Here is an 18,689-nt window from a genome sequence, read left to right as displayed (position 1 = left end):
CGTTGGACTAATGGAATATTCCCGCATCCGCGGAGGTGTGAGGAAGACTTCGATGAGATCCTTGACATCATTGATACCATTAGGGGTTGTGCTGTGCTTCATGTTTGTGACGAGGCGAACGCCGAGGCTACCTTGATGGCTATCAGAGGGTCTGCGTTTACTCAGTTCGAAGCTAGAAGGATGAAGAAGTCGTCGTAATTTGTTTTCTTTAATTTTCTTTTCCCCCACTGTAATTTAAATGAATTGACAATAAATGGCTAATGCCAAAACTTGTAGAAGATGAGCGAAGTTATGATTACATTTATGCCGTGAAAGCTTTCACAAGCCGATGATGCCTACTTTTTGGGTCAACATCTTTGGCCGTGTTAAAATGATATCATTTCCAGCTCAACAATGCTTTATCCACAAATTTATCCACACCATATCCAAAATCGTATCAGATTTTGCGGGAGATTGAAGCCGAGAAAGAGCTGAATTCTGAGAGTGTTATTTGGATCTTTCACCTTCCTCTCATAGGAGACGCGTGACAAACAACTCATCTATCAGATGCTTTTCATGGTGTCATATGAATCCGTGCCATTCGCTTTCAGCTTCCACATGTGAAACTTTGGCACATCATCTTCTCTTCCACCACATGCTCATTCAATACGAAAGTTTTGTCACCCTCACGAGCCCACATTTTTATTGGAAACATTTCCCTGCAGCCGGATACTTGGCTTCTTGGCACAGTGATTTGATTTCTTTTTATTAAAAAGTAGTTCATTAACTGGAACTTTCGGTGTGTAAAACGTGATTTGGAACACACATTCTCTAATGAGATGCAGGTTTTGGGTACAATGGGTCGTCTATATAAAGTGCTAAAGAAAGCAATACTAGAACTGATTAAGACATGCAACCACAAGATATAGAAGGCCAAATGGGGGAGGTTGCAACACATTGTGGATGGAGAACCCCTTCGATTCTAGAACCAGATAGCCTTTAGAATCAGATTAAGACATGGAAATTTTTTGTCATGTGATACAAATTGAAAGTCGTTGTAAACTAATCAGCAGAGATGCGTGTCGTGCATATTGACATGAACCTACAACACACTCTTTGTCTATAGCCCCACAAGCAAGAACCCCAAGCCATGTGCAGTAAATCATATGATTGGATGCTTCAAACATAAAGGGGGAGCAAAGTATTCTTTTACCATGACAGAGCATATAATGATATGCATAGCTTTACAAGATTCTCTTAATTTATTGAGAAGAAAATCGCTATATAGGATCACCATTGGAAATCACAGACATATTTCATCGGAATAACTGGTCTTCTCAATAATAATTAGACTAGTGAGAAAGCCAGACAGAGAGTAGAGTACCTAAGAATGAGCTAAACTAGTAGTATACCACCACTTGCAATGTTTCCAGGGTCAAAGTTAGATCCCTTGATCATTTACAAAGTGGGAAGCAAATAGGTATTGATGCAAACTAGACATCAAATCGTTGCATCCTTGGGCTTGCCATTACCCAACTCGATGCTACTACCAACGTGGATCTCTTCGTCCGCAATGAACTTGCTCCAGAACCAGTGGGACTTCCAAACTAGTACCATTTCTTCGATGGGCACATTCTTGGTCTCCGGTAGGAAGAGGGCGATGAAGGTGGTCATGATGACGACCCAACCGCCGAAGAAGTAGAAGAGGCCAAACTTCATGTGGCAGAGCATCGCGAGGAAGGCTTGCGCGATGACGAAGGTGAAGAACATGTTGACGGAGACGTTGATACTTTGCCCAGCGGAGCGGATCTCCAAGGGGAATATTTCGCTGGGGACCAGCCATCCGAGGGGACCCCAAGACCACGCGAAGCCGGCGACGTAGACGCAGATGAACAGAACAACGAAGGCCGCGTAGGTCTTTGACAGGACGGCTTCGCCGCTGGTCCCGAACTTTATCGCAATTAGAGTCCCGACCACGATCTGCAACACAACCCGATCGATTGAGCAATTCTAAATACAATGGACGAAAATTTAGTAATTGGGTTGTTCTATCTCTGTTTTTGTTTTTAACCTGGCATGCAAGCATCTGCGAGCCGCCCTGCAAGAATAGCTTCCTCCGTCCGAGTTTATCGGCAGTAAAGATTGAAACGAAAGTCGCAAAGACATTGACGAGCCCTGTGATCACTGCTGACATGAGAGACGCATCGCTGCCGAATCCAATCGTCTTGAACAGCACCGGCGCGTAGAACATGATCACGTTAATCCCAGTAAGCTGCTGGAATAAGGGAATTAGGATGGCCATGGTGAGCTGGGGGCGATACTTGCGCTTGATGATATTGGCCCAGGGGTGCTTGACCAGCTTTGACTCATCGCTGGCGGCGACGAGATCGTTGAACTCCTCGGCGATGTCGTCGGTGCCGCGGATACGGCGGAGCATCTTCTGAGCCTTGGCGTCGTAGCCGCGCTCAATGAGGGAGTTGGGAGTGTCGGGGAGGAAGAGAGAGCCCACGGTGATGATACCGGCGGGGACGGCGGCGAGGGCTAAGCTCACCCTCCAGCCCCATCCACCCTTGATCTTGGCCGTCCCGTAGTTGATGAGATTCGCGCACAGGATGCCGATCGTGATCATGAGCTGGAACCCAATGTTGAGCATGCCACGGAGGCGGGCGGGGGCCATCTCCGAGAGGTACACTGGGACGGACTGCGATGCAATAACAAACAGAGCACGATGGCATTTCAGACATTGTGCGAAGGAAAACGATAAGGATATGATTCCTTTTTTCGCAGAAATACCAAATGGGGACAAACAAAGAAATTAGAAGGAAAGTCCTCTTTACTTTCTTCCTCTTTTTGGGAGAAATTTTTGCGTCTTCAAGTCATAAAACAGTTGGAATTTGAATTATATCCTATTAAGTGCGGTAATTAAAAGAGGCGAGATTCCCGGAATCGTGCGGTCCAACAATGAATAAGCGTTTCAATATTGCGTTAAAAAGGCAAGGCAGAAGAAACGAGGAATCTACCAACGAGCCATCTGAGATTTGGTATCGGGTTTTAAGCAGCCAATTACCGGACGTCAAACCGAGAAGAAGATGAAAACAAATAAATTTTAGACTTGTGAGAGACATCAGAAACCAGTCTAGATCATAAAGTATACAGTCGTTGGACTTGGACTGGAAACAGCAGTGGGGCCCCCATGCACCATTTTGGCCGAAGCCTTTATTTTTTTTACTCTTAAATTTAAAAATTAGCAATAAAATATTCCCGTCGCAATGTGCCCCCCCGCCCCCGCCCCCGCCCCCGCCCCCATACTTCGAATAACCAGATCTAAAAAGTTCTCCAGGCATCCAAAACTATAGGAAAAAGATGTACCAAAATTTTTTAACAAAAAACACACACACAAATTTTTTCATCCATTATTAAGAATATAATTACCTGATTGGCGAATCCGACACCGATGCCGAGAAGTATGCGGCCAAGGATGAGCATGAGAACGTTCTCGGCGGCACCGTTGAGAGCTGCGCCGACCAAGAAGGTGATCCCTCCACCAAACATCGACCACTTCCTCCCGAACGTCCTCGTCACCGCCGACGCGAAAAACGAGGCTATCAGAGCCGCGAGGTAAAGAGAAGACGTGAAAGTAGTCAACAGCTGGCTATCGAACTTGCAGTACTGATTCGTGCTCTGGTCTTCCTTCTCTTTCCTATACACCGACGGGAAGAACTTGAGCAAGAACGAATCCATAGATGTAACTCCACCTGGATTTTAAAAAAAAAACGAAACGAATAAGAAACACTTAGATCTGAAAAGTTATTCATGTAGATCGATTAAGTTATCCGTGATCGGTTACCGGAGATGCCAATGTCGTAGCCGAAGATGAGGCCGCCGGTGGCAGCGACGACGCAGGTGAGAAAGACGAAGAGGGTGAGCTTGCCGGGGTACTCCTTACCCCCGGCGGTGTTGACGACGACTCCTCCTGCCATTTCTTTCGAAACCCTAACCCCAGGCTTAACTCTAGAGAGAGAAACAAGGATGGATGAGGTTGGGAAGAAGACTAAGGAGGGGGATTTTATAGCGGAGGAGAGAGCTGGATATCAAAAGTGGAAAAAAAAGGAGAGAGAGAGAGGGAGAGTGAGAGGAGGTGACGTGGCAGATTTATTATCTGAAGGACGGGATCTTGACCGTCGGATAAGTGATTAAGTGCGTTCGTTGATTGATGTTGTTTTAAATATCTAACTAATGTTAATTAAGACGGATCCTCTTTAGCATTATCTGCTTCATTCTTGATCTTCTGTTAATTATTATATATCTTTCTGCCATGGAATACATTTATGTGAACAAATTTATTTTTTCTCCGATTCAGAGAACCATACGCCTTTCATATCTCTAAGAAAATTCCACTGCATATATCTTAAAATATTAGTCTAAGTACAAAGTAATCTACAACGACAACTAGCTTCTTAAATGATTGATGATTAGTTTATATCGCAACGGCTCGCTTAATCCAAGAATCAAATGTTAAAAGATAGCATTTTATAATTCAAATAGTTTGTTAAATACGTTGGAAGATAAAAATACTTCGAATACACGTGAATGTCTATGAAACCATTAGCTGGAGACGATGGAACTTTGAGAAGCCAACGGCTATAGCCATGATTAATTAGTATCTCATTATTATCAGGTATCTCAAAGATAGTTAAAAATAAATAAATTTAGAAGTTATGTTTTTGAATAATTATATTATTTTTATTTTATTTTTCAGTCAAGAATATATATATATATATACAGAGTGACCGTGAAGCTAACGTTGGAATAATTTTAATTTGGAGGAGGATATGATTAGTAAACTTTACTAATCTGGATCCTAAATGAATTATTATCTCAAGGCCATGCATTAGGCACTCACTCTGTAAGAACTAGGGAATTAAAATTGAGTAGTATTAGGAATCTCGCAATCTTAGATCTTCTTTGAGATAGATAGACTCATACAGTTTAGGTGGTCTCTATAATGTACTAGGAATTAAAGCCTTATTACAATTAACATCATAGTAGGTCCCTCCCTCTCTACTATAAAACGTATCTAGTCTTTTTTTTTAAACAAAAAAAAAATTCAACCAAGTTTAACAAATTCGAGTTCAGAAGATCGATCCAAAAATATATGGTAAGTTGACCGATGAACTCATTAAAATATCTATTCCGCATTTAACTCTAACAACCTAATGAACTGTTGGACAATTTCTATCGAATTAAGTTATGAGTAAAAGCTTCAAAAGCTGTGCCGATCCGCTTACACTCAATGGAAAAAAAAAATATCGATAAATCTTATCGAAATCTCCTAAAATTATCCTCGAAACAGAGGAGAAGACCCAGGCCTTATTAAGAGATCAAATAACGCCTCGGAATTCGGGACTATGATGGCAATTTCCCTATTAATTATTGGATGGGCATTAGCACTGTTGAGTTGCATTCCCAATGGGATGAAGACAAAAACAACACTATGCCTTTTTCTCTTGAGTCAAACCGCGTCGGCGGTCAATTTTAGCCGTTGTGGGAGCCCATTCTGGGTATTTCACAAATATTTAAAGCACAAAGCAACAAAGGGTAATTATAATCTCACTCAACTCAGCTCGCAGACTACCCACCGAGTAATTACTCTTGTCTTGCGGAAATATTTGACTTTATTTACAAACTCGTACAACGACTGATCGAAGAGTCACTTGGAAATTATATAATAAAAAAATGGTGAAAGAAGCATGTTATAGTGTACATATTGAACTAACTTGTCAAGTGGAAGGATGGCCCTACTAGGTTCCAACTGAAGAAATAAAATAAAGAAACGACCATACATACTAGTATCAATTGGACATGTGCATTTATTTTAGCGTCGCAAATGGAACGTGATTTTATTATTTATTATTATGATTATTAGTTTTCAACTCCAGCAGTGCTAGGATGACGCAGAATTTGATGCACAAAGAAGTGGGGAAAAACTCTATTTTATGTTCCTCTTCACAGTTCACAGGAACTGGGATATACTGCATGTCTGCATCCGCTGGATGCCAGCCAGCAGCCAAGGTTTTAAAGGCGGCATGCAATAATTTAAAGAGGATTAAAGATCAAAATCTGATGTAGGAAAACAGTGAAACATATCTTAGACTAGATCATAGTTTGTTGTTGGAAAAGTCAGAATAATCCACCCAAGTCTAAATGCGAATGAGATGCGACAAAGACATGCGACCAAACGATAAACGAAACTAGAATAGAAATTGAGGTTTAATTCTCACTTGGTCGAATGGTCAAATGTATTCCACTCGCTACGGGACGCTTGTGGCGTGTCACGTTGACTTACACACTTTTGGTGGGCGACCTATATAGCAATTAAACACAATCTTTTCTTTCCATAAATTTTTCTATTGGAATATCACCAATTAGATCTAAATTTATTTTGACTCACACTAAAGGTTTCTAGTTTAGGGTTGACACAAGAAGGCCTGGCCCAAAATATTATTTATAATTAGATGGGCTTGGTATTGAAGCGATTTTTGGGCCGAAAACATTCGTAGGTAGTGGTAGTAGCATTGGCATTGAGATTGACAAAAAGAGATCTGCGTTTGCCGGGAGTCGAACCCGGGTCTATTGCTTGGAAGGCAATTATCCTAACCGTTGGACTACAAACGCAAGTGATGGGTTGCCATTTTTATTCCAATATATTAAAGACCAGATTAAATCTTCCAGACTTGGACATTTAATATATATTGCTTACTACTGAAATCGAGATGCACTTTGGAGATGATGGAAGCTAAACATATTTAATGGAGACCCATAACCCGATTCCTTTGTTTTGAACCGAGAAGCCTCACACTCATTATTTTCCATGTGCAGGAATCACAATGGACTATGTGAAGATAAATTAAGGTGTACTTAAAGCTAAATTCTCCACTGTTTATGAGTTTAGATAAACAGATCATATAAATTGTGAAAATGAATACTAATGCATTCTGATCAATCATAGCCCTTTACGTGCTGGAAAGTACTATGCCAATAATTATGACATTTAGTAACATATTAGAATCCAAAAGATTAGCTCTGTCAACAAAACATTGGTTATAAGGCTTTGTAAGGATTGGTAATGTTAGGACAAACCTCTCAATTTGTCTTCTGTTTCATTCTCTACTCCCTGGGTGGAAGTGGATTCCTTGCATTTTAAAAAGGATAACCAACTCATCAATACTTCAAATTGCAGATTGGTACTCGAAGTAACATGTTAGTTAAGCAAATAATGTGAGAAACAGCTGAAGCATCAGAATCACCTACTAGGAAAAGCTGAATTTAATAACCCAAATTTCATATATTGGAGAGCCAGTTGATGTTTCATCCCTTTCTTTACCAAATGCTGAAGGATGGGGGATGCATTTCATATGTTATAACTTTCTTGCAGAAGAAAAGGTAATGGATTTGTATAAAGTCAAAACCAAGCAGTTTATTTTATCTACTTCAGAACCACCAAAGTTTGTTCAGGAGAAAAGTAGGCTAATATTACACTGCAGATTCTTGATTACTTTTTTTTGTTTTCTATTTCTTATATATAAGCAGTTTGCAAGAAAGAAACCACGAGAAGCTTCCCCAATAGCAGAAGCTAAAGGACCAACTTAATCCAATATACCTTTCTTGAGTAGAAATACCATATGGTTAAAGATTCTGATCACTTACAGGCAAAAGCAGAAGTAAATGAAGAACACTAATCTTGTGTGCAGAGATTAGGTCACAAGAGAGGGAAAGTTATAGCAAACATATAACATGCAAAGGCATGGACTTGCAGGCCAAGTTCAGTATGTGGCAACAAATGCGGTCTGCCCCACAGAACCACTTGTCAGCCTCCTCTTGATGATGTTCAGATTCCACCACTTGATGACTTTTACAGAATCAGGTGACGAGGAGATTAACACTGGATCCAATTTCCATTTAATAATCCACTATGTTCACTTAGTAAATGGGGGAAGAATTCTCAAGGAAGACCTGTGTACAACAACTTCTCAAGACTTCTATTAGCAATATTTACTAACTTATTACAGACTATGAGCAATTTACACATCCTATGGAGGCTTTGAAGATTCTCTAAAGCAGAATCACAAGGGAAAGACAGAAAGAAAGGGCTGAAGTTATGCATAGGTGTCAGTATCTACTACTGAAATAACTTACAGGTTCCAGATTCCATTAAACAAGCTTCGGATTTTATTGCCTGCGAGCTTCTTGATGATCTTCTTGGCATCTGCTACATTAGTCTCTGCAAGCTTCTCCAAATGCTTGACATACTTGGAAGAGACTATCTTTCGCCGACCACTGTTACTATCAGTTATGTAGATCAACGCAGAGAGCAAAAACTTCTTCGTGGCCGACTTCTCTTCTAGACTCAGTAGCTGAAGAACTCTACTTACATTGTGCTCTTCTTGAATGAACCTGCGCCGGTTCCTTTGGACCGAGACCATGTTACAAAGTGCCTCAGCTGCCATCTCCCTAATCTCAAAAGATCTGCCCTCGAGCATTCTTATGAGCTCAGGCATGAAGCCTGCATCACCCATTGCCTTCTTAGTCTCTTCAGAAATCCCAGAAAGACGGCACGCCGCCTTGAATGCGGACTGCTGAATTGAGATCTCACCATTCTTTAAGAAGAAGAGAACTCGGTTGAGGAATCCAGAGCCGATCAGTCGATTCATGGAGTTGACAGAAGAGAAGCAAAGTACTTCAATAGACCTAAGAGCAACCTCTCTTGCCTTGGATGAATGAGATGAATTCGGATCCAAGACTCGAACAAATGATTCGACCACCCTTTCTTGCACAACCTTTTGCTGGATTGCCGGCTCATCACAAGCAATGGTGGTCAAGAATTCAATACCCTGGATTTGGCACACCTCCTCCTTTGATCTCAAGAGTTTGGTGAAGACATCAACAGCTCCTTCTTCCACAATGAACTTCTTTATCTCATCGACACCGCAGAGGCTCTTGAGAACACCGCAAGCGGAGCAAACCAACTCTGCGCTGCTATCTCTATCGCTGCAGATCTTTAGCATTGCTGTGACACCTCCATGAGCGCAAACCGACCACGCATTGTCTGCATTCTCTGTCAAACTCTTCATAGCTTTAGCTGCTCTCTCCTTCGCTAAACTACTTCCAATCTCCAAAACCTGAATCAATGGAGCAATAACACCAGCAACAACTAAAGATCCTCTGTAGGAATCCAACCCTGCGATCACCGACACCGCCTCTGAGGCCTCCTCTTGAACGCCCATGTCTTCATTCTCAAGAAGGTTCACCAGAATACTATAACCACCACTTCCTTCATCTGCTGCAATCTTAACATACCTCTCATCTTCGTTTAGTATCTCACTAAGTGAAGCTAAGGCTTCAATTCTCATCTTTGAGTCCCCAATCTTTAGTCTTCCGAAGAGATCCTTCACATAGAACCTCATGTCCTCACGGCTTGCGCCAGCACCGGGCTTCGAGACGACGATTGCTCGGGCTTGCGTTAGAACACCAGATGCATAAAGACTTGAAAGACCATTGATGTGGATGTCAAGCTTTGTTATGATGACATCAAGATCACTCCTCAAGAGGAGCTTCCCGCCGCTGTAAGACTCATCAGAGCATAGAGTGATGAGCACTTGGGTGTCTCTCGCAGTAGATGTTATACCTTGTAACAGCTTAATGAGCTCGAAATTCTTGCGGCAGTCGCCATCTCCGTCTGCGGCAGACAAACCGGAGTGTAGCTGGCTGAGCTTGTTGCGAATTAATTGCCATTTCACAGGGAAAGATCTGGTGGAGTATGAAGAGGAGAGCAGGGCATTGATGAGCTCTGCTTCTCTCACAAGACTGATCTCTTCTTCTTCCTCTTCTCCCATCTCTGCTCTATCCATCCATTGCATCTCTTCTATGTAATGTGACAACCCATATATACTAAATGGACTTTGTCTGTGGTAACTAAATGCTGACCTTGGGATTGGTGTGTAACGGTTGATGACAAGAAAGCAGTAGGACTAATAGTGGAAGATAAAAGGGTATTTAAGGAAATCTATGATGAAAGATTTTGGTGGGACATGGGAACATGAAAGAAAGTTTGATTGTGAAAAGAGAAAGATATAAAAAGCCCACATCCTATTTTGGAAGAGGATAAGGTGATGTAAAATAACAGGTTAACTTATATTAAGCATCTGCGTTGAACCATTTCCCATGCTCCAATAATTAGTTACTCTAGCTTGCAAATCTGAGCTTCAAGAATCTATGCTACTATGTGAAGTGGAATTAAACCAATAATAGAGGCTCTGATATATATATATATATATATATATATATATATATATATATATATATGCGCCTGAAGACTATACATTGCTGTCCTTTAAATTAGGGTCGTACTGCTATCTAAAAATTAGTGGGAGAAAGGTAAGAGACTAATGAATTCAAGAGTTAATGTAAAGACAAAGGATAATTGCTGTGTTGGACCACTGAAAGGCACCCTTTGAGAGCAAGAATGATTCAAAAATCATACTTCGCTAATTCTTAGCATGGAGTGCCATTGCAGCCCATGTGAAGCTTTTTTGTTTGGATGCATTACCTTTTGGCCTGTGGTGTCACATTCAGAGGCTATGTTTGGTAGATGTATGGACTATGGAGAGATACAAGAGGAGCAGAAAGGCAATTGCATTCTATTTCAAATCAATCCAGAAAAAACCCACAGGAAGGTCATGAGTCTCTCTCTGTACTTCTAACACAAAGGGGGACAAACTTTCGGAGAGAGGCTAACGAAAATGGTCATGAGATATTGTAGATCACCAGCAGCATTAATAAACTTTCACAAAATGTCAAGAAAGCTAATTTGGTCATAATACATGGAATGGCCATAAATGCGAGTAGGTTTCCAATTAACAAAGATTTATCTTCTCCGAAAGTGACATACTGTCTTCCTCTGTTTGTACTCTTTCTCTCTGCTCTATTCTTTTCCAACCAATCTCCATCGAATGACAACGGCTGTGGCTTAATATGATAACTACCATCCTCCATTCTTCCCCCATGTGATCACTGCACATACCTAAACTTTAATTCTACTTAAATTTATCTTGCTTTCATTTTTATTTTATTTTTCTTTCACCATTTGTGTGTGTATGTGACATTGAATCATCTGTTACCAAATTCAACGAAGGCAATGCATGGATCAGCACATGCTTCCAAATTATGAAGTTGAGAATATCTTGATGAATGTTAGCACAGAATAAGCAGCAGATGATTCTGTCCACGCTGGCTTTGAAAAGAATAAGTTATCTAACTATTACAGTGTAAAAGATGCTATATCTTATATATAAAAATTTAATCATGTGATCTTATATAATTCTTGGCTTGAGGTTGTTTTATTGAGAAGTTAAATGCCATAATGAGCAGGATACTTTGTGCAATCCACAAAGGCCAGTTGAAGTTAGCTGTCAAGGTCAAGGAGGAGAAACTATATCCACCCAAAAACATGTCTTTCTTCAAAATATTAGAGCTTTAGAGCTTCATATTATCTTCAGCTAAGATGTGATATCCATGAAAGCTTATAAAGAAACTCGTAGTGGACAATCTGCAGGACCTACATCAATGAGGCATTAATTACTGCCGATAAGAAATACACTCATATTGCTCAAACGCCTACTAAGTGTGGGACAAGGTTGCAAACATGATGGTTTGGACCAAGTATAGGAATATAAAAGACGATGGTCATGGTGTTGGTACCATGGCGTTATCAATAATTAATGATGACATGAAGACCCAAAACTCAATTCTGGAAAGCATACTACACCTACTACCAGTATTCACAGCTGATCCTCCTATGGATCACATGGCTTGTCTCAATTCCAAGACCAACTGGGTTTTAATATAATCATCAAGTACCAGAAAATTCTTAGAAAAGCACGAGCAATCAATTCAGAATACAGACATATATGGATGGATATAATGGGAAAAGAGAGAGATATAGAATAGCAGCAACTGGTACTAAGCATTTGGAAGATGGGATATATATAGTAGCAAATATAGTGATAATAACACTCAAACCACGCAAAACGCAGAAGAGAGAGCAAAGAGCAGTGCATTAATTAAATATCACATAGAAAGATCCACCTGAAGAATGAACAGACTGAAAAGTCGATACTCCAGTAAATTTGCAGATGCCTTGAATGGATATTCTTTCCAAACCTTCAACCCTGCTTAATTATCAGAACTGCTCCCATAATTGGCATCCAACCATGAAAAGAGAGCTTCCATCAGAGGGAATTACTGATAGAATTCAGCTGATTGAATTCATCTAAGCTGTGTATTCAGCTAAGCTGTCTTGTCATTTAACACTGCCATGAATAACTTTGGATCCTAACTGGTCTTCTGGCACCACCAGTAAAGAATCTGATTTCCAACCAAGAACCAGTACTAGCAAAAACTCCTTTTTGCCATCTCCAATTAAGTATCAATATTATGGATATTATAAGACAATAAAGACCTTAATAGTTTTACTTAAAATAAATACCTTACTAGTTCAAGGATCACAAGCTAAATGGAATCATTTATATTTATCAGTCAAACATATGATAGCATTTAGTCCTCAAGCCTGAGATGATATCTGCCACACAACCAACAATCAATTTAGTAAAAGATGAGTAGCTTACAATTAACTTCACACAGCAGCATCCCTACACAAGAGAGAGGGCTAGGCTAGTGCAAAGCAAGGAGGCAGCATGGGACAAACCAATTGCAGATCAATTAGAGAATTACAAAGATTAACAACCTAACAAATTACCAGCCTACAATCCCATGGGACCGCATGTGGGCATCATCTATCTCATTGTAGCACGTCTACCACATGGCATAGTCCAGCCCCTCCAGCACCTCACTTTGATACTTCTCACTCCTATGGCTCATAAAATTCAGAACACCCTTTCATTTCAACCACACTAATCTTCCCTTATTTTCAGAACCAGCATCAGAATTCAGTTTGTTCATCCCTCTCTTCTCAACAATTCCAGCACTTGGAAACACTGAATAGAAGGGAGTCACATGATTTGGCCAATATACTGCAAATGATGAAACAAGAAGCATTCACCTCAGATTGGAAGGTCCTTCATAAGCTTGGGATAACAGACTCGATAAATTAACCCATTTCAACAAGGTAAATACTAATCATCCCAAAATCAAAATGGTCTGCTGATCTCCTCTCTTTTTCCTCCTTTAATCTCTCTTCTTCCTCTCATCAATACAGAGTACGTCTGCTAGACACTTTGAAAGGTCTTATGGCCCTGATTGGCCACATTGTAGTCACTGATTTTTATATTGAAACCCATCATTTTAGCACTTTCATCTTCTTTAACACAAGCAGGTTTGTAACCTTGCTCCTATGGGGTGAAGCAGGTCCTTAAGCAGACACAGCCTGGTTAATATTCATGGATATCATTAAGATTGGAGAACTCCATTGGTTCTTCTGATACTATTCTTTTCCTTTTTCTGTTTCCTTTTTCCCAGAGGTGCTGCAGGATGGGGGTACAGAGACAAGTTGTGGTGTCCGATGTGTAAAAGGGATGAAAATGTACTGAGAAGAACCATCTACTGCTCCATAATCCTTGAATTCGTGAAAATATGTCCATTATCTATGTAGCTTATGCAAAGCTTCCTCGTGAAATCTGTTAAGAATGAAAAACAGATTCTACGTGAGAGAATACACAAAGAGTGCAATCAGAGAGTACTTAAGAATTAGAGTAGTTGCACATCAGTACAGGAGGAGAAAGGACCTCAAACCCATGGCAAGACCATCTAAATGGTCTATTCTAAACTATATTTGCATGTTTATCACTTACAGAAACATTTTGAGTTTAAAGTTACACAAAGCATAGATGTCATGCAATATAATTTTATGGCGAAGAGAAGGCATTACCAAGAACAGATTGACCATCAGAGGGTGAGAACAAAGGGAGGAGCATCCCTCCTAGGCCCAGCAACAGAGCGATAGACATAGACCTTCTCAGCTTGAATGTCATCACCCTCATCCTCCTTAATAACTTCCACATTCAACCTAGGCATCTCCCTTGCAAGGAGACGGCATCCACTCATCGTCACCTTGCAAGCTGACATCCAAAGTGACCTCATAGACTCATACCTCTCAAGCCCTGAGAGCAATGCTGCATTCCCAAATGGGCTGTCCCTTATCTCCAGTTTACGCAGCTTAGGACATCCCTGCAGAACACACTGCATGCCTCTGTCACTGCTTCCTGCAAAAGCCACTGATAGGGTCTCAAGATTCTTAGCATAAGTGCCAATGTACTCAAAAGCGCAGTCAGTTAGAAGGCCAGAAACTGCAAGCCTTCGGAGCTTAGTGCACGACTTTACGACTGCACCAAAAGCTTCATCCATCGGTTCATTGGTCAGGTAGTCAGGCTGGCACATGTTCATTATACAAAGACGGAAATGCGTGAAATTAGGGCAATTGCGGACAACAGTTGCTACTGCAGCATTAGTCATCTGACGGCAGAAGTAGAGAACATAGTGAAGATTAGGACAGCCCTCTGAAACGGAAATGAATCCAGACTCTGTGACACCACTGTGCCCACCTTCCAACATTATTTCCTGGTCAAACGGGTCTGCTGGGAAGACCCGCAGTTCTTCTAGCAAATGACAGCTTGATCCCACAGCTTCTAGGCCCTTGTCCTCTACAGTATCTAGAACCTGCAAGTTACCAACATGAAAAACTTATTTGTCAAGACCGTGAAAAAGTGCAATAAACCAATAATTCATTTGCCAAAGACTGTCTACATAATACCTTAAAGTGTGTGTTGAGTGAAAATATATATATTAATATACATCTAAAAGCCAACAAATACTCTGATAAAGTTAGTGTATAGTACTATATAATCAGATCCAAATATCAAGCATCACAAGGATAACTTTCCATGTTTATGCACCTTTTATTTCAATTGTGCAACTTCTGTTGAAGAGAATCATTTTCAGATAATTAATTCAAGCAGTCTTTCAGCAAGAATAAAGATGGGTGCAAAATATTAACATGTTGAGTGGTCAAAAAATAAAAAGAACACATGGACATAATGGCAGAGGTTTTTTTTCCATTCCACATGAATTGTTTAGATGGATCTATCAAATGAGCATGTGAAATTGATTACAAGGTGTAGACTACAGTGCAGAGCACCAAGTTACTTAGTGGGCCATAGAGACTTTCCACCACTGAAAGAACCTGTTTTCCCCTTTTATAATCTTGTAAAGAGTCTGACTTTTCTAGATTTTTTTGTTACAGAAGAATTGCTTTAGCTATATCAGCTGAAAGACAACGAAACTGAAAGAATAATGGAAAGGCTTTGACACAAGAAAAGCATCAGGGAACATGGGTTTCATGGGAAAAAGAAGAAGACAAGTAGTAGCATAAAGAAGCGGACCAAACACAATACTTGAGCCTCTTTTGAAAGAAAATGGGGAAATGCATAGAACATTTGATATCTGATCCATGAAAACACATTGCCAGTTTTTCTTTCTTATTATGTTCATAACAACATTGATGAAGAAAGATCAATCAAAACTGTAATTTCACTAAATAACTTGTCACGGTCAAGTATATGAGAATAATATTAAGGCTTAAACTGGAACAAAGCTAGGCTCTCTGAAAATAAGAAGAGAGCTTAGAAAAATAATAACAGCTTACTAAGAAGTGCAGAAGAATAATAATCCGGAGTCAGAAGTTTTTTCAACTTTCAAGAGCTTACCCACAGACGGCGAAGAAGAGGACAGCTTGGCAGAAGTTTCGCCAGTTCTGTGCTTTGCAGAGGCGCATAGCTCAAATTCAAGAAAGTTAAATTTGAGCAGGCAGGATATAGTGCTGGAAGATACAAGGAAGAAACTACCCACAAGCCTGAAATGGTGTGCAAGTTCTTGCAGTTGCTGAAAGCATTTTCCAGTTCTGTATCTGATCGGAGTTTGTGATCTTGCGAAAAGGAGCCAGTTCCAAGTTCCATTAGTTGAGGAGCTCTTATAAGAAGTCTCCGTAGCTGCTCCAATGTTACATGCTTGTTTACTTTAAGAACCCTTAGAGACTTGCATCTGGCTACAAGTCTCTCCAAGGAATCAAAGTTCACTTCAGAGTGCAGATTAGCAAAATTAAGTGCTTCCAAGGATGTGAAATTGTCAGGAAAGCAACTTAACCAGCTCCCACCAAGATCATCAATTCCACTCTCTTGTATATCAAGCTCAGTCAAGTTCCTGAAACAAAATATGGCATTTAGAATCAAGCAATATATCAATCCCCAAATCTGTAGAAGGCAAGAATGAAGAAATTTTAATGTTCTCAATTTACTTTTAGATCATAGATAAAGGAGAAAAGGAAAAGACAAATTAAGTACAGAAACAGAGATGGCACACAGAAAGTAAAACTTTTAGGCTCATCTTCTTGATCCTTTTTTGCTTTCAATTGTAGCGAACAGCTGGACATAAGTATCATGTTGACATAGGAGTAAAGGATCACTCTACACAAGATTCCTTAACATACAATGCACTGAACTCTCAATATCCTGGTCATGAAGAAGATATTTCCACAATAGACAACAATTTCTCAGTATTATAAGGAACCATGCCAAAATAACATCATCCACAAGAAACGTTTAGTGAGAAAGCATGACACAGTGGTCTAGTAAGGCATCTTATAGGACATTCACTTGAAAAAGACCATTTAAAATGTATGTTACTTTCCTCCATTATATGTAGTTACAATTTGAGAACCATGTAACTATAGATAAGATCCAGCACCTCAAAGGAATAAGCGGAGTTCTCAGATTGCAGTCATTTATACATGAGGCTCATGGTGTGTCATACTGAAGCAAAATAATGTGAATAACGGAAATGTGGATCACCTAAACCACTTTAGAAATGCAATAGATCCTACGAGAATGATTCTGCGTTGAACTTGAAACAGTATATGTCAGTAGTGGAACCACATTCATTGATAAATCCACATAATGGAATGGAAGGCCATATATTTGGCCCATGTGCTAAGAATCTGGACTACTGAGAGGAAATCTGCCGAAGTGGTTGGCAATTTATATTTGTCAGATGTCCCTCTAAAAGCTTAATTTTTGAAATCACAAGTTGATACAACTTGTATCAACTATGGCATCTCCTTTCAAGGAGTTTACTAACAAGTCAAAAAGGAACAGATAGAATTATACCTGCAGTAGCTCGCAACAGAGGCAAGGCCATTAGTGCTGAATCCATCACAGCTTACAAGAGAAAGAGCTTTAAATCCAGGGAATGACCGAGCCAGATATTCAAGGCTATCATCTGTAACAGTCATCCTTTTCAGCCGGAGTTCCTCAAGGAAGGGATATGCCAAAGCAAAAATGACAAGCCATGAATGAATATCAGCACCCCACTCTGGCGGAACGAGATTAAAATCATAGAACCGAGGCTTCCCTTTCAGCGTAAGGCTCCGGATATTTGGAAATCTACGGACCACCATCTCTGGGGATACAGAGTAGCAGTTCCCAATGAATACATGGGTTCGGCTCCACCGCTCAGCATTGTACCAATCTTTGCAGACCAGAGACACAGCACTACGATCCTTGTGGGACTTCACAAAGACCAGCACACGCTCTAAAACTTCATCAGGGAATGTAGAGATGCGGTTCTCTTGGGGTTTCTCCTCACCCTCTAATTCCTTCTTTCTCTTGGCAGCCATTTTGCCTATCAGAATTTCCAAAGGCAGCAAAGAAAATAAGAAGACGGTAAAGCAAAGCTCTGTGCCTCAATATCGCAGCCTAAGGAATGTTCAGGCTTGCTGTTTTTTCTTCTAAATATATGACCCGAGATTCAAAATCCTACCTTGGGCATGTGGTGAAGAAAACAAAATACATCTAATCCTTGTGAGTTTGTCAGAAACGGCACAGCTCAGAACTTTTTTTTCTTTATGTTGTTTTCTTCTCAAACCTTAAAGTGCAGATCCCTCAATCTGCAACCGCTCCTCATTAAATGAAGATAAGAACCTAGCCCCGAAGTCATTTGTGCCAGAGATCAGAGCCTCCGGGGGACTAAAGAATTATCTCTCAGAGCCCTAAGTTTTTTAACAGTCTCTGAAACTAAAAAGGTTTTCCTTTTAATAAGGAAGCGTCCCCTAGAACGGCCTCTAACTCCTCTTGTTGCAGATGACTGCTACCGGAGCTCAAAGTATTCTTTTTTTCCGCTTACACGCCATTAACTACCTCAAATCTCAAAACCCAGAAGCAAACAGTTGCGATCAAGCGACTCCCATCAGCAAATCAATTCCAAATCCCCTAATCCCAAAGACCTAGAGCCAAAAACCGAAATGCCGTTCTCGGGAGACCACCGAAATCCTTCATCGCAGCTCAAATCTTCAGAAACTAGAAAAACAACGACAAAAAACGAACAGAAAAGATAAGAAATGCAGAAAGGTCCAAATTTTCTAAAATAATATATGGAAAGAAGACGCTAAATCGCCGGATCACTTACTTCTAAGAGTTCAGGGTTTGTAGAGCAGGATCCCCATGGAAGAGGCCTCTCGAGTTTGTAGCAACTCGATAGCTAGAGGTAGGGTTAGGAATGGGATGGCTCAGATCGTAAGAGAGATGAGGAACAAGACGAAAGGTCCTCTCCTCTTAAAAAGCCTCGTCTTTTGGGAGCTCTCAGTGGAT

The 18,689-nt window shown here is 40.4% G+C and overlaps 3 protein-coding genes and 1 non-coding gene across 5 annotated transcripts; all 4 read right to left on the bottom strand.

Annotated features, from left to right (window-relative positions):
* Window positions 1-1,171: 1,171 nt before the first annotated feature.
* Window positions 1,172-4,061, bottom strand: LOC140763741 (sugar transport protein MST6-like). Its single transcript, XM_073102071.1, has 4 exons — window positions 3,827-4,061; window positions 3,412-3,734; window positions 2,051-2,680; window positions 1,172-1,959 (listed from the first exon to the last, which is right to left on the bottom strand). Exons 1-4 carry the CDS (start codon window positions 3,957-3,959, stop codon window positions 1,480-1,482), a joined length of 1,566 nt encoding a protein of 521 aa, XP_072958172.1. The 5' UTR covers window positions 3,960-4,061; the 3' UTR covers window positions 1,172-1,479.
* Window positions 4,062-6,582: 2,521 nt separating this feature from the next.
* Window positions 6,583-6,654, bottom strand: TRNAG-UCC (transfer RNA glycine (anticodon UCC)). The gene has a single exon. It is a non-coding gene; the product is annotated as a tRNA-Gly (tRNA).
* A 1,343-nt stretch (window positions 6,655-7,997) lies between these two features.
* On the bottom strand, window positions 7,998-9,955 carry LOC140762998 (protein CELLULOSE SYNTHASE INTERACTIVE 1-like). Its single transcript, XM_073101012.1, has one exon. It carries the CDS (start codon window positions 9,894-9,896, stop codon window positions 8,172-8,174), a length of 1,725 nt encoding a protein of 574 aa, XP_072957113.1. The 5' UTR covers window positions 9,897-9,955; the 3' UTR covers window positions 7,998-8,171.
* Window positions 9,956-12,555: 2,600 nt separating this feature from the next.
* On the bottom strand, window positions 12,556-18,689 carry LOC140762422 (protein AUXIN SIGNALING F-BOX 3-like). 2 transcript variants are annotated; one of them, XM_073100215.1, is made up of 6 exons: window positions 18,508-18,689; window positions 17,863-18,398; window positions 17,211-17,724; window positions 15,756-16,248; window positions 13,922-14,709; window positions 12,556-13,670 (listed from the first exon to the last, which is right to left on the bottom strand). In XM_073100215.1, exons 3-5 carry the CDS (start codon window positions 17,717-17,719, stop codon window positions 13,939-13,941), a joined length of 1,773 nt encoding a protein of 590 aa, XP_072956316.1. In that variant the 5' UTR covers window positions 17,720-17,724; window positions 17,863-18,398; window positions 18,508-18,689; the 3' UTR covers window positions 12,556-13,670; window positions 13,922-13,938. The 2 variants fall into 2 exon arrangements, with proteins under 2 accessions (XP_072956316.1, XP_072956315.1); XM_073100214.1 differs by having other exon boundaries at window positions 17,211-18,398.

The sequence above is a fragment of the Typha angustifolia genome, chromosome 7 (assembly GCF_048772165.1).
Source record: "Typha angustifolia cultivar Huaian chromosome 7, ASM4877216v1, whole genome shotgun sequence".
NCBI lineage: Eukaryota > Viridiplantae > Streptophyta > Magnoliopsida > Poales > Typhaceae > Typha > Typha angustifolia.
Note: the sequence above shows the minus strand (reverse complement) of the source record. Positions and strands in the feature narration are given on the sequence as shown.